This window comes from Meleagris gallopavo, chromosome 17, assembly GCF_905368555.1.
Source record: "Meleagris gallopavo chromosome 17, MGAL_WU_HG_1.1, whole genome shotgun sequence".
In the NCBI taxonomy this organism is placed as follows: Eukaryota; Metazoa; Chordata; class Aves; order Galliformes; family Phasianidae; genus Meleagris; species Meleagris gallopavo.
This window is the reverse complement of record NC_139420.1, coordinates 11,102,164-11,116,372: the sequence shown is the minus strand read 5'-3', so window position 1 is coordinate 11,116,372 and position 14,209 is coordinate 11,102,164. Positions and strand designations below refer to the sequence as shown.

At 49.2% G+C, this 14,209-nt stretch overlaps 1 protein-coding gene across 9 annotated transcripts in view; it reads left to right on the top strand.

Annotated features, from left to right (window-relative positions):
- Window positions 1–14,209, top strand: part of NF2 (NF2, moesin-ezrin-radixin like (MERLIN) tumor suppressor) — a 41,063-nt gene that overhangs the window by 24,052 nt on the left and 2,802 nt on the right. Inside the window, exons 12-16 of one of the 9 annotated variants that reach the window (XM_085238875.1) lie at window positions 365–582; window positions 1,923–2,028; window positions 6,548–6,675; window positions 8,413–8,572; window positions 10,346–10,390. In XM_085238875.1, coding sequence (XP_085095001.1) covers window positions 365–582; window positions 1,923–2,028; window positions 6,548–6,675; window positions 8,413–8,572; window positions 10,346–10,381 — 648 coding nt within the window. In that variant the 3' untranslated portion in view covers window positions 10,382–10,390. Of the gene's footprint in view, window positions 1–364; window positions 583–1,922; window positions 2,029–4,030; window positions 4,160–6,544; window positions 6,677–8,412; window positions 8,573–10,345; window positions 10,406–14,209 lie in introns of those variants that run through there. The other 8 variants (XM_085238873.1, XM_085238874.1, XM_085238872.1 and 5 more) reach the window with 8 other exon arrangements.

Here is a 14,209-nt window from a genome sequence, read left to right as displayed (position 1 = left end):
AGCTGTTTCTTGAGGCACTGCAGCTGTTCCTGACTCTTTCTACTGCTAAAGCATTTGAGTTGTGACAGTTCTATGGCTGTTCTCAAACTGTTGCTGGTGGATGGTGATCAGGAGGCTGGATGGAGCTTATTGCATCCAGACGGTCTGCTGAGGCAGGAGCGCAAAGGAGAATTATTTGGGACAGAGCCTGGCTGCATCCAGGTTTTGGCTGCAGGAGGCTGCGGGCTTTCATGGAAGAGAGGGAGGGGACTCCAGTGAGCCTTGGTGTCATGTGGAACATTCAGTTTGGGGCCTTGCTCCATCCTTGAGAGCACATTTGAGGAGACATTGTGTGCTTGCTGGCTTAACATGTGTTTATTTTCAGATGAGATCTGAAGAGACAGCTGATTTGCTGGCTGAGAAGGCTCAGATCACGGAGGAGGAGGCCAAGCTCCTGGCTCAGAAAGCAGCAGAGGCTGAGCAAGAGATGCAGCGAATCAAAGCCACGGCCATCCGGACGGAGGAGGAGAAGCGGCTGATGGAACAGAAGGTGCTAGAAGCAGAGATGTTGGCACTGAAAATGGCGGAGGAGTCAGAGAGGAGGTCAGAGGGTACAACCTTGCAGCTGTCTCTGCTTTGCTTTCCAGCCCCATTCTGACTTAGCAAAACTGTGGCTCACCTCGAGGTAGTCCAGAGTTTGCAGTGAGTCCTTGGCCTCCCCTGCATGCACAACAGCAACTGACCCTCAGGCTCAGCTGGTTTCTCTCTGTTTTGCTGTTTGCCACAGCTAGGCTATCCCTGCATAGGAAATGGTACGGGTAGAACAGCTGTGGCCCTGATCTTTCTCTGGATTAAAGCTGACATCCCTTCTCTGAAGCCTTCTTTGGAAGGGTGATGCTGTGGTGAAAGGAACAGGGACGTCACCTAGAGTGCCCTGGTGCTTTGCCTTTCACACCCTGACAGCAACAGCTGAAGGCAGCTCAACTTTTGGGTGATTTCTGCACACACCCCCTGTACTCTCAGGAGCGTTTGACAACATGAGTAACAGCTGATTTTGTTTTTTTCTTCTTTTTAATGTTAGTTCCACATTTGCTATATTCTATTTGTCCCTTTTTTTTCCCTTCTCTCCTGTTTAGTTCTCCTTATCAGTTGTGAAGTTTGTGTTTCAGATTAGCTCTGAGGTCTCCCTAGCTCCTCAAGTCTTGTCTCTTGGTAGAATTGATATTGCTGTCCTACTGATACCAGAACTCAGCTCTCACAATGCATTTGATAGTGAGCAAGAAAAAAATCATTCTTGTTTCCTTTTAACTGATTACTCCTTTCCATGTGAGCTTTCTTGGTTTCAGCCCTTCTGAGTGGACAAATGCTGTCCTTGTCTATCTCTTTTTGCCTTGATCTTTAACTTGTGGAATCTTTGCTCAAATTTCTATTCAGCAGAGAAAGCTTCCTTATCTCCTTTGGCTTCCACCTGGTGGGGGTTCCTTGGGAGCTCGTAATGCTCAAGTCTGGATACTTGTTTTAGAAAAGTTGGGCCCTGCAGGAGAGTGAAGTGGTGTGATCTTGGCTGCGTCTTCCTTTTTGAATGTATAATAATTGTTAGTAGAGGCTTGCCAGTCAGAAAACTGCCTTTCCTGCTGTAAGCCTGAGCTTACCTGTTGAAAGTGTTTTTTCCTCTTCTGACATTCTGATGTGCTGCTCCAGCCCTTAGCTTTGCTTACGGCTGCTCAACGCAGAGCTCGTGCCAGAGCTGTCCTTCTGTGGCTTGGATTTTTGTGCTAATTAGTGTCCCACGTGTCAGAGGTGCCAGTGTTTCCTTTATCCAAATGATTTCTTAGTTTAGGCCTTGTTAAAGGACAGCTCTGTTTTACACCTATGCTATAATCCTGTTTTATCAGCCTTCAGGCTTGGATCTAACATTGCCATTTGCTGTTCTTCCTTGGTAGGGCAAAGGAGGCTGATCAGCTAAAGCAAGACCTTCAGGAGGCTCGAGAGTCTGAGCGGAGAGCAAAGCAGAAGCTTTTGGAAATCACTAGCAAGTCATCCTACACGGTAAGAATGATCTGTATTGTCATTGCTGGTTTCCAGGCAGTAACTGTGGCATCCTCTGTAGCCTGGAGCAGTCTTGTGTCTCCATCCCATCAGTAGAGGGGTATGAACCATCTCATTGTGTTGCTTAGCAGCTGTTCTGTAATACGTAGGAGCACTTGCCCTTTTCATCTAAGTAACTTGTCCACCAGAACACTTTGCTCTTCTTTTTTTTTTTTTTTTTGCCTTATCTGTCCTGCTTTATTCTACAAAGGCCAGGGAGCTGCTGATGGAATGAAAGGCAGCAAACTGTGAACTAATCTAAAAAATGCATTGGAGCCGTGCTTCGCATGTGGAGAGGACCAGCTCAGTAAGAGCTTTTAAAATAGGGTTAAATATAAAACTGAGGATAGTCTGATACTTGTTGGGAAGGATAAACATTGTTCCAAATCTGTGAAATCATTCTTAGGCATGAACTGGTTGCTGTGCATCGATGTGCTGAAAAACCAACTTCACTGAAGGGGGAGTATTCTGTAATTGCCCATTAGGAGGATTTCACACCCTCCTCTGAAGCATCTGGTCTTGATTGCTGCCAGGGACTGAAGCACCAGACTAAAAGACCAGTGCTCCTGTTCTGTCTTGCAGTTTCTTTCCTCAGCTTCCCTAATTGTGCTGCAGGACCTGCAGAAGCCATCGGGTGCTCCTTCCCTGCAGCTTGCACCTGCCACGACTGCCTCTTCTGCTGCCCTTTGTCTGGAGAGGTGGAGGGGGAAGAACTTGGCATCTTCAAGAATAAACTCAACAGACATATGTGGGAGTTACTGACCTGTCTAGAACTGAAGTTTTAATTTGTATGTGTGAGCTCCTTCCCCCTCTCCCCTCAAAACTTTTGAGAGGCAGATTGAAGAGGGCTAGTGATGAAGAAGCTTTTCATCCAGATTCTCTGAAGATCCCCGCAAAAACATTCAGAAGCGTTTAAGAAACAGCAGTGATGGAAAATAGTCGAGTGTTTTTAGCCTCAGGGCCTTCAGTCAAGTGCTGTAAGGCTTGATGCTTTATAAACCTTATCTTTGGAGAGCTCCTTATGTTGCTGCAGGTTTCTGGGATCCACCAGTTCTTGAATTCTGAGTTTAATTTACTCACAGGGTGAAGCATACTTGTTGAAAACCTACTGAATGGCCACATCAGCCCAGCGTTGATGTCTGGGCAGAGCACTCACATCCAAGTTCCCTCACATGGCTGTGCTCATCCTTAGTCAAACGAGCAGAACCACAGCTACTGAGCTCTTGTGCATAAACCCCTGTGCTGCCCGCACCAGCGCTCAGCAGCGTGGCTCTGTTCCTGCGTGAGGAGTTAAAGCCTAATTACAGGAGGTAGTGCAGGACTGCATGGAGCTCAGCTCCACCCCTCCAGCTGCATCTGTCCGGGAGGCAATCTGTGCAGAGCTGCCACCTCCAGACACACAGTGCTGTATCCTCTCCTTTCCTCAAAGAGCTGTGGTTTGCCTTTTTCCCTCTCCATTGAGATGACAGAGTCTCCTCTCACAGCTATTGCCCCCTCCCAGCCCTGGGAGCAGCACTGCAGCACACAGACATGATGTCTATTGCTTTTCTAAGGCCAGCTGGCTGCCTTGTGACTGTTAGACCCATATCCACGTGACAGTACCTTGCTGAGCCCTTGCCTGTGAAGCACCCCATCTCCATCCCTTGTTACACCTGTCTCACGTCCCTCTTCCTTTGCAGCATCTCTCCTCACTCTGCCACGTGAGTTCTTTGGGACAGATGAGCAAGATGTGCTGAAGTGCTGCTCCTGCACAGGATTTCCTGAAGGGACCGTGCTGGGCAGGCGCAGTAGGAGGGAGGGAATCAACCCAGAGTGGCCTGAGGGATGAAGGGTTTTGAAAGCTGCTGCTGGGAGGCTGGTGTCCCTCAGGTGAATGGCAGCTCTGCCAAACGGTACCAGATTCCAGCTCTTCTCTCCCTTAATGAGGGTGTAACGCTGAGCTTGTTATTTTCCTTTCTCCCAGAGTTTGTGCTGTAATCCCCTGGCATGGAGAGCAAGCCAGAACTTCCCTCCTGGGAAACAAGAAAAGAGGAAGAGAGGAGAGGATGGATGTGTTACAGAAATGACAAGAAGCAGTTAAAATTTTTCTTTGGTAATTTTCCAGTCCCTTGTACTGGCTTTTTAAAGCTTGTTCAGGTGTCTTTTTAGACCTTGAAGCCAAAACTGCTTTTGTGGTGGTGGTGGTGGATGATGCATGAGAAAGAAAAAGCAAACCTGAGTCTCAGGCCGGCAGGGCTGAGAGAACAATTCATTCTTTACTGACTTGGCAGCACCTCCTGCCTCCTTCATTGCCATTCAGGTACCACTCACAGCAAAACTAAAGGCAGTCATCTCTTCTGTGATTCTTTGGAGTATAAAGTGCCTGTCCTGGGCCTGCCCAAGTCTTCAAGTAGCAAAGTGAAGGCAGTGGCAGCAGCAGGAGGAGCTCTCCCTGTGGGGAAAGCCTTATGACATGGCTTGTTCTGTGCTTCCCTCGTATCGTCCATCTCATTTGCTCTGCTCCCCAGAGGGATGACTGCTGTCAGCGTGGTGCTCGCCTCTATTAACTGCAGGAAATTGCTGTAATGTAATAAGAGGGTTATGCATTTTGTTCCAGGTGAGGAAATGCATAAGGCAAAAGCTCTGCATCCCCTTTGTCATCCGATGCCCCAGTGACATCTCATGTCCTCTCGATTAAAAATTCCTGTGACTCGTGCAAGACTTGCCCAATATGATCGCAAATGGCAGGGAAGTGCTTTGCTCCAGATGCTGAGCCCATGCCTTTGAAAGCACTCAGCATGTTCTTTCTTTGTTCCTTCCTTACGCTTCCTCACTGCTGCTGCTCTCATACTTCTCCATCGGTTTTTTGTTGCTTCATGAAAGAGCTGTGCTGAGGAGAAGGGAGGAAGCAGCAGTAGTAACCCTGAGAAATGGGCATCAGGACTTGATGACTGCAGCAACTGAATGCAATTCGTTCTCAACTCTTATTGCTGTTGTTTGGGGCTGTAGCATTTTTTTATTGTTTAAACAGAACGAGCATGTGCTGTAAATGTTAAAGGTTGTTTTAAGGCCAGCAGGATAGTTTGGATGGCCCTGGTTCCCCTGCACATCTGTAAAACCTCACATGGGAGCAGCTTTGTAAACCTCCATGCCTCGTAGCGAAGGGTCTTGAATGTCAATGTGATGCAGGTATTTAAATCAGGCAGATGCCTTCACTGGTGTGTCCCCTCTCCTTAGAGAGAGGAGTTCAGGTACTCAGCTCTCCCTTATGGCACGTGCTGCAGAATTAATGTGGTCATGTTCTGTGTTAGCAGAACCTGAAACTGGGAGTAAGGAACGATGTTTTCCTCGCAGCATTAAGTGTGACTGATCTGCAACATTCCAGGCCAGGCAGTGCAATTGTGGTCACCTTCTTGTTTGTGTTTGTACAAGATGTTTGCATTTCTGCAGGAGGCAAGTGAAATTGTCCATCTCAGGTTTGCCCAGGAGTGGAGATGAGCCCCAGCTCTTTGTGAATTCCGGGCTGGTGGAGAGTGAAGAGGGAGGTTATTGCGTGGAGTAAATCTGTCACCAGCCGTAACACTGGTGGTTCTTGCTGAAGTGGAGCTGGCTGCAAACAGTCCTAAATAGACGAAACAAGGGAAAGAAATTATCAGCTACAGCTTGAGCTCCTGGGGGCAGGTTCCCTCTGCCCTACGGCTGCCAGACCAGCCTGCCTCTGCAGTGCCATCTCCTGCCATCCCACAGCAGCAACCTGATTCGGGCAGGTTTGTTACAGGAATTCCTTAAAGGAGCTGGGTGACTTTTGAGTGCTGGGCTGTTTTCCTTCAGTCTAGACCAAGGGCCAGCATGCTGGCAGCAGCTGTGACTCAGATCCATGTGTGCAGTCTGCTGTCTGAAGCTGCTCTACCACCCTTGATGTGCTGCTGCTTGCGACCTCATCTAACAGACTGCAAGAGTGGAGTGATGATTTGAGTCAGGATGCTCATCCTGTACTGATAACAAGCTCATTTATTACAGGTGTGACAGATTGTTTAGCTGAGAGATGGCCGTGATTCCTGAATGCTTGGAACGATTAGTTACTGCAGAGATTAAAATAAAAGTTACGAGTGCATCTTCATGGACCTTTCTGAAATGACACCCTCAGTTAACCTTTGGAATTACAGTGGTTTTTGACCATGCTTTGAGGAGTGCTGGAGCTCAGGACTCTGGTCACACAGGGTCTCACGTTGCCCCTGCTCATAGCCAGTGCTTTTAGAACTAAATTTAAGGTTAAAAAGCTGCTGGAATCTCCCAAGAGGCAGCTTCAGTGATGCAGTGACAAAACCTGCGTGGGCAGTCAAGACTTTATTAAAGCACTTAATTTACTACACTTACTGAAGTAGTACCTTGTACAGTGTGCTTAGGCTTTGCTCAGGTTTTACCTCTGCATTACAGAACAGTTGCTGTAGGAGCATCTGTGTGGCCACAGTGATTAATTTGTCCTCTTTCTCTTCAGCAGCCCATGAACTCCAGCACGACAGCACTGCCAACCGACCTGCCGAGCTTCAACCTCATCAGTGAGAGCCTGTCCTTTGACTTCAAGGATACAGACATGAAGAGGCTGTCCATGGAGATCGAGAAAGAGAAGTAGGTGGCTTGCTGCCAGCCAGGGCTGGGTTTGGCTGTGGCTGCGCCCTGTTTGCAGGAAGGAGAACATGACTTTTACATTCAGATGAGCTCTGGTGTGAGGTGCAGTGGGGAGAAGGCTTGTGGGGCTGTGTTTACCAGGTCATTACTAACAGCTCGGAGCATGATGGAGCTGCTGGGTGGCCATTCCTCTGGATGGGGACCTGGTGTCACAGTTGTATCTCTGCTACCTGGTTAAAGGCAGATTTAAGCATGCTGAGCCGTGCCAGCAGACAGTTCCCATCTGTATGCTGAACCTAGCTCTTGTGTAGGCATTCATTATGTTGGTAGAAAGAGTTAACACAGTGTGACTGCTGGCATGCTGGACTATTGCAGGCAGGTGCTTGTGTGTGTTTGCTGTGTGTCCAGAGCATGCCAGGATGGCTGGAATGGGGGCTGCAGTCCTGTGTTAGGGCTTTAACCCCTTTTTCTTTGAATCTGTGGCATGTTTATATATAAAAAGTATGCGCAAGCAAGTTTGGATGTGATTATGAGCTTTGATCTCGTGTTTTCCTGGGGGTTTAAATGCAGCCTTCGAAATTACAAATTTAGCAGAAATCAAAGCAGATCAGATTTTAATCTCAGTAGTAATAATATGCTTTGTTCATTGACTGGATAGCAGATCAAAGCTGGAAGGGCTCTGCCATAATGCTGCAGTTGTAACTTCCTGGGGTTGCAGTGAGGCACCCCGGATCCCACTGGGTGCTTGGTTCTGCCTCTGCTCCATACCCTCTCCTGCTTGTTAAATAACAGACCACTACTCCAGAGGCAGAGGTTAAGAATTTTTCCTCGAGCCAGAAGGAAAAAAGGGATGAAATCTGAAAATACCACAGTAATTCCTGGTTCTGTACCCTAACTAGGTCAGCCCACTCTTCTAAGCAGGAGGATCTTGGCTCTGCTAAATGATAAAAGCAATAACGGGCTGTCGCTGACTTCTCTGGACGTGCTCTCATTCCTCGGGTGCTGAGCTAAACCTTGCTACAAATTTTGGCACTCTGAAAGGGTTCTTGTTAGTCTGCTGGCACTTTGACCCCAGTCGCAGTATTTAATCACAAGTACAAGCTGCCATGGTGTGACTTGTCTCTAGCAGATGCTCCTTTGTGGAAGGCATTTAAGGCTGAGTCCTGAGAATGGCTAGTTTTTTGTTGTTGGAATTTTTTCCTTTCTATCTTTGGGAGACCTTTCTCCTTCTCAGGGATGCTACCTGTTATTTTGGATGCAGTGCTTGCTGTCATACGTCTTAAATTAAATCCCTCTGAAACATGAGAGTTTGGTTTATCAGGGTTCTTCCTTGAAAATGGCCCACAAGAATTTGTGCTTCTGTAAGTCTGTGAGCTGGGGAGAGGTTGCAGAGGAGTAGAGCAATGCTTGAAACACTATTCTGGACTGAAATTGCATCGTGTTTATCTGTCACTCAAAAATGGAGAGACTTACAAAAATCATCTAGCTGCCCTAGCTTGGCTTTGCTTTTTTTTTCCCTTATAGCAACATGACTTACAGCTCCTAGTCAGGTGTCTGGGTTCTCTTTTTGACAACAAATAGCTGAAAGTAGTAAATTGATGATGTCAGTTCTGTACACTTTAAATGATGAAGATAAATATGGTCTTGTTTTTTTTTTTGTTATGACTGCTATTGGCTGCCACAAAATAACCATGTACACCAGGCCACTACTAACCCAGCACTGTTTGTGTGTGCTAGGGTAGAGTATATGGAGAAAAGCAAGCACCTGCAGGAGCAGCTGAATGAGCTGAAGACTGAAATCGAGGCGCTGAAGCTGAAGGAGAGAGAGACAGCTCTGGATATATTGCACAACGAGAATGCCAGCCGAGGCAACAGCAAGCACAACACTATTAAAAAGGTATCAGAGGGCTCCAGTTTGTACCTTGCCTGACGAAATCCTTTTAAAACGACAACAAAATAGCCCTTCCTATATTTTGCACAAGTTGTTATAATAAAATTGTTTGATCTAGGCTTTCTTCCCTGGCTGCTTAGCTTTGAACTAGGGCGCAGGGAGTTTCAGCTTCTGGTGGCCACGGTTTGATGTTTACTGCAACCCAGCCTTGTCCCTTCAGTGCTCTGTGAAGGGATGCAAAGATCTCCAGCTTTGCCTGTCTTGCTGAAGCTTAACAAAGCTATAGAGGGATGCTGTTTAGAGGGTTCTGCTACCCTAGTGACCTCAGGAAAAGGAAAAGCCCTACTTGGGTGTGCAGCTGTTCCCCAAGGGCAATACGAAGAAGCGGTTTTGAGCTCGGCTGGGGAATAACAGGGGGAGAAATACTCCTGATTTGTGAGCTCTCAGCAGGAAAAGCCAAAAGCCTCGCCCTCACTCTTAGTCTGTTCTCAAGTAACCTGTAGTGCAGCTTCAAGTACTAACAGCAAAATCTGCTGGTAAGGTTTGTGTGGGTGTCTGCTCCCTGTGCGCTGGACCCTGGAACCACTTGCCTGTAGAAATGCTTTGGAGATTAATACTGAGCCAGAAAGCTGGGATGCCTGGGTCTGCTAGTGCAGGAGTCACACGTGAAAGGTCACAGCAAAAGACATTCTTTATTTTTACACCTGGTCCTTTGTCTTTAGCTTAGGAGCTCTGCTGTTCTCCCAGCTGGGTTCATTTTAATGAGAGGCAGGGAGTGCATCCATAACCAGTGCAGAGAGATGCAGTGGTCAGCTCCAAACACCTGCAAAGGCTTTCCCCAGGCTTTTTGCTAGCAGGTGTGCTTTTGGAAGGTTGTGTCTGTATGGCACACTTCACAAGCATGCAGGTTGTGGCAACAATTACGGGTTTTAAAAACAAATCTTTCAAACCCTAAAAGGGTTTGAAGGTATCAGTTCATGCTGATTTTCATGGCTGGGTACTTATGGTCACTAAAACAGGGCAGGAAAATGAATCTAGTGGATCTTGTTTGCAAGTTTCCCAGTGTTAGCTCTACACTATTTGGGTTCCTGTCTTTCCAGAAGGAAGAATATAAGAATATTCACAGACCCTTTTTATCGTTGTAGAATCTGAAAAGCTTTCTGCTCCCATTAAGCTTTGTTACACTATGTCTCCATACTCAGAGCCCTCAGCATAAACAGAAGATGCTAATTTTTTTTTTTCCTGACTGTAGCTTTTTGAGATATGTTCATAGAAAGCTGCTGGTCCCATTTGTGTCACTTAAAGAAGGCGCCTAGGCAGGCACTTAGAGATGATCCCCTGACAGATTCCTGTAACTGGGGCTGCGGTCAGCTGCCTCCTGAAACTGCAGCCCTCTCCCCTGCCTCTTGGAGGGTTCCTGGGCTGCCTGGCTCGTGCCTCTCAGCCAGAGGAGCAAAGGTTTTTAAATAACAGTCTATTAGTGAAACACATCAAAATGAAATTACTGGCTGCTTTTGTTCGTGCCTTTGGGAGGTCAGGAGGGCTTTTGTCTTCACAGTTGTGATGGAAAGGAAAATTCAGGACACGGGAGGTGGACCAGAGGATATTGTTGAGAAATGCATCAGTAATACCAGCCCTACCTGGGAAGCTGCTGGGCACTTCAGCACTCTGGGCAAGCTGTACAGATTGCACGAATGACCTGACATTGCTCCTATCACAGAGGATTTTTCTGTGTGTGTGTGTGTGTGTGTATGTGTTCATTTTATTTTGCTGGTTTAGCCTCAAGCCCAGGGCAGAAGACCTATCTGCATTTGAGACTTCAAAGTAGGTTATTCCAAGGTACTCTGCGTGTGGTGATGGGGTCACCGGCTGCACCACTAACCTGTGCATGAGCTTGCCTGTGGTGTCCACTGCTCTCGCCAGCTCCCATTGCTGCCATCCTCACAGCATTCCATGCAGTGTGACACCAGTGTCCCCAGCACCTGCCCTTCCCTGTGTGGGAAGCCCTGCCCGGCTCTCGCTCCGTCGGTAGCATTTGCAGCTTCTCCACATTCATTTTCACACCTGATTCCCCACGCTGGGAAGCGTCTTTCTTGGCAGAAGTTGAGTTGGCAACATCAGCGGGGGAGTGCAGGCATAGATTCTTAAATAATTAAACAAGCCTGGTTTTGCTCTGCTGCTTGTGGCTGGGAATCTATCGGAGGTACGGGGTGGCCTTTGAAGATTTCTTTAATGAAGTAAAACGGGATCTGCCCCCTTGTTTGCTGCAGAAAGAAATTCATAAGCTTAAAAAACCAAAACAAACAAAGCCCAGAACAAACTCCATCACTTCCTTCTCACTGTTGCTGCCAAAGCTGTTATATCAGACTGAACATTTGCACTTCTGTCTTGGAGTGGGGCAGCACGTGGATGTGTGGCCTGTGTCTGTGTGTCTGGAGAGCATCAGGGCAGTGAAAAGCTGGCAGCAGGGGACAGCCAGTGTCTGCAGGTAGGGCTTGGGAAGTGTGCAGCAAGGGGACAGCACATGGTATTGGCTAGTGTGGCACCTTGGGGCAGCTCTTCTGCTGGGCTCTCCTCTGCTGCCAGCTTTCCCCAGCCCTGAGAAATAACAGCCACTAGGAATAGAAAAGGTTTCCTGTGCTTTTCCTAGGGAACAGGGTTATTCCCTGCAGGCTGTGCTCGTGGACACCAGCCCTTTTTAAATGACTCAAATAGCACTTCTAGCATTGCCTCTGGGGAGATGGTTTTGAGATTTGAGTGTTCGCTGAGTAATTGTCTCCTCCAGCTCTCCCGTGCTGCCTCCTGCTAGAGGCCAGCAGAGTTATCCCTGTGTGCCCCAGGAGCAGGGAGACAGGCATGGTGTGACACATCAGCCTGATGGAGCTGCTAGCCAATTGCTCTTGTGAGCCAGCTGAATCCCAGGGGTGACCCTGCCACGCTGCCGTGTGCCTCGTCCCCTGCCTCTGCTGCACACTGCTCCTTTCTGCTCTGCCAGTGCTGTGTGTCTCCCTCACAGAGCTGGCAGTGCTCCGAGGAGCAGCCTTGGGCAGCAGGCTGAGCCAGGAGCTCATGTGCCCGGAGGGAAGTTGTGTTTGGGGAAGCTGCTCTGCTCTTTCCACGACTGGTCTTGCGCGCACCCACAGCCTAGCAAGTTTTGAGTTGTAGCACTAAAGGAAGAAGCAATGCAGGTACTACAGTGATGGCAAACTGGGTTGGAAAAAACCTTTGTTAAAAGTTTCTTTGAGGGCTAGCAGAGCCCTGGCTGGGGAGCAGTTTCCCAGCACCTCTGGAGCTCCGTAGCAGATGCAGGAACACACTTCAGATGCACCTTCTCCCCAGCACGTGACCAGAAGTGATCAGCACAGGTTGGTGCCATCTGGGGACTGCGGGGCAGTGCTGTGTGTGGGTCACTGTTGCTCCAGAGCCATGCTGGTGTTCCCACGCCAGGCTGCTCTCATTGCCCAGCGTCTCCTTAGAGCAAAAAGCCCACACTGGGGAGATGTCAGCGGTCCCCGTGGGGCTGTTTGTTGCCTGTTGATACCCGCTGTTCCTTACCCATTGGTTTGAGGAGCTCTGAGACACCTTGAATGCGGTGAAATCCACTTGTGGCTGTGACACAGGGAGGGAAAGCAGCAGTCTAAGAAAAAGTCACCCAGCAGCTGAGCGGGATGCAGTGCTGGGGAGGAGCCCCGTGCTGAAACCAGGCACACAGCGAGCGCTGCATTGTGACCTCCGGGTTTTGTTGCCTGCCTTTGAAGACGCCTGCGAAGTTCTTCATGTTTAATTACGTGGTTAACATGCTAATCCTATTTTACGAGCTCTGTGGGCACAGCACAAGCACCTCATCTGGAAACTGATTTCTCTGTAGCGCCGTGGGCTGGTGCTGCTGGCTCCAGCTGGCTTGGCTTCAGGAGGGTTTGCTGCCTTAGACTGCAGTAGAATATTAAAAAAAAAAAAAAAAAAGGCAGTTACTCTCATCCTCCAGTGTAGGAAACCTCCCAGGACAGGCTGCTGCTCTAAAACATGAGCACAATCGGGTCTTTCATTCCGGTTGCTTTTCTTCTTGTGCTGTCATGCTTATTTACTGCGATTTAAGCCCTTTGAAGTATCCGGGCAAGGAGCAAATCTCTGTGCCCATTCCCAGCCAAACTGCTGTGTCCTTGAGCGCTGCTCTGCTCCTTTGAACGCTGCCCACCAGGCTGCCTTTAGGCTTTTCTACAGTGTTTCCCCAGGGCTGGAGCTGGCTCCCTTCACCCAGCGCTGCTCTTGCCCACGGAAATCAGTGCAGACAGCTGTGTTGGGATGGGCCAATGCTGATAGTGCTGCTGCCAGCTGCTTCTCTCACTGATCCTATTTGCAGCGCAGCATCACCCTGAAATCTGGTGAATGCTGCTTGATTTTCTGCTGTAGGGGCACTTGGGATGGGAAGCACAGCAGGAATGGGGATAGGCTGCTTGGGGTCTGGTGTCACCACGAGCCCTGTGTTGCACTGAGCCATCAGCAGCACTTTTCCCACGGACACAGCATGGTTCCTTTCAGGCATGGGCATCTGCAAGGTTGCTGTGGGCTTGTCCTTATCCTCTCACCTTCAGGCTGCCCCCTGCCCTGTCCTCTGCTGCACGCTGAGGACACTGGGCTGCTAGCTGTGGGCACGGCCACGTGTCACCCATAGGAAGGTGGTGGCACATAGGAATGTGCTGGGCACTGCAGAAAGCAGCTGTGCTCCAGCAGCCAGCTGGGAGTTGGGGGACTGCGGCCATTCCAGGGGGAGGAAGGTGGTGATGCACCTCAAGAGCCTCATCTTATAGCAAAAACAACGCTGCTCTGGGTGGGACAGAGCAGTCTGAGCTGCGTGGGGCTGTGTGCGTCCATTGCTGCGGGCACTGCGGTGGCCTGGATGCTGCTGGGCTGCAGAACGGGGCTGTTGCCATCTGCATGCTTTTTCTCACCATGGGAAGAAAGTTTGCATGCTGCAAAAAGGGGCCTGCACCCAGCAAGTGGCTGTAGGAGGAGCAGCACCAGTGCCGTGCTGTCACCCTGGGAGCTGCAGGGATGGAGCGTGGAGCGGAGCCTGGATGTGGTATCGGTGAGCAAAGCAGCTCCAGGCACAAATCCCCTTCCTAATCCAAGAGAGGCATCCTGTACCCCTGCTTTGTGAGCCCGTATCTCTGCTGGGTTCGTTTTATTTCTGCCCCAAAACAGACAAGGTGTTTGCTTCCGCGCCTCGGAGCCGGGAAGTGAAACTCCCCAGCAGCTAAAATGGGACAGAGCAGCCTAATTTCCTTGTTTACAAGGAGCAAAAGGAAAGCAGAAAGCGTCAGGCCTATCAGCTATTTTTGTGGCAGCCTTTGAAAAGTGTTTCCTTCAACCGGAGTGTCATCTCCTCTCTTTTAAGCGCTCTCATCAAAGCGATGGAGGCTGGGGGAAAGTTGTGCTCCGGGCCCCGTGCTTGGGAGGGAATAAATGGTGGTGTGGGAGTAGGAGGGAACAGGAGATGGGGGGGAGAATGGGGAAGGCTTGGGTTTTAAAAAGGAAATGTGTGAATGGAAAGGTCCGTCCGGCTGCTGGAGGGATGGAGAGGACACAGAGGGGAGCGGGGGCGGCAGTAAAGAGGATTTACAGCCTGCAGCACTCGCCTTGGGT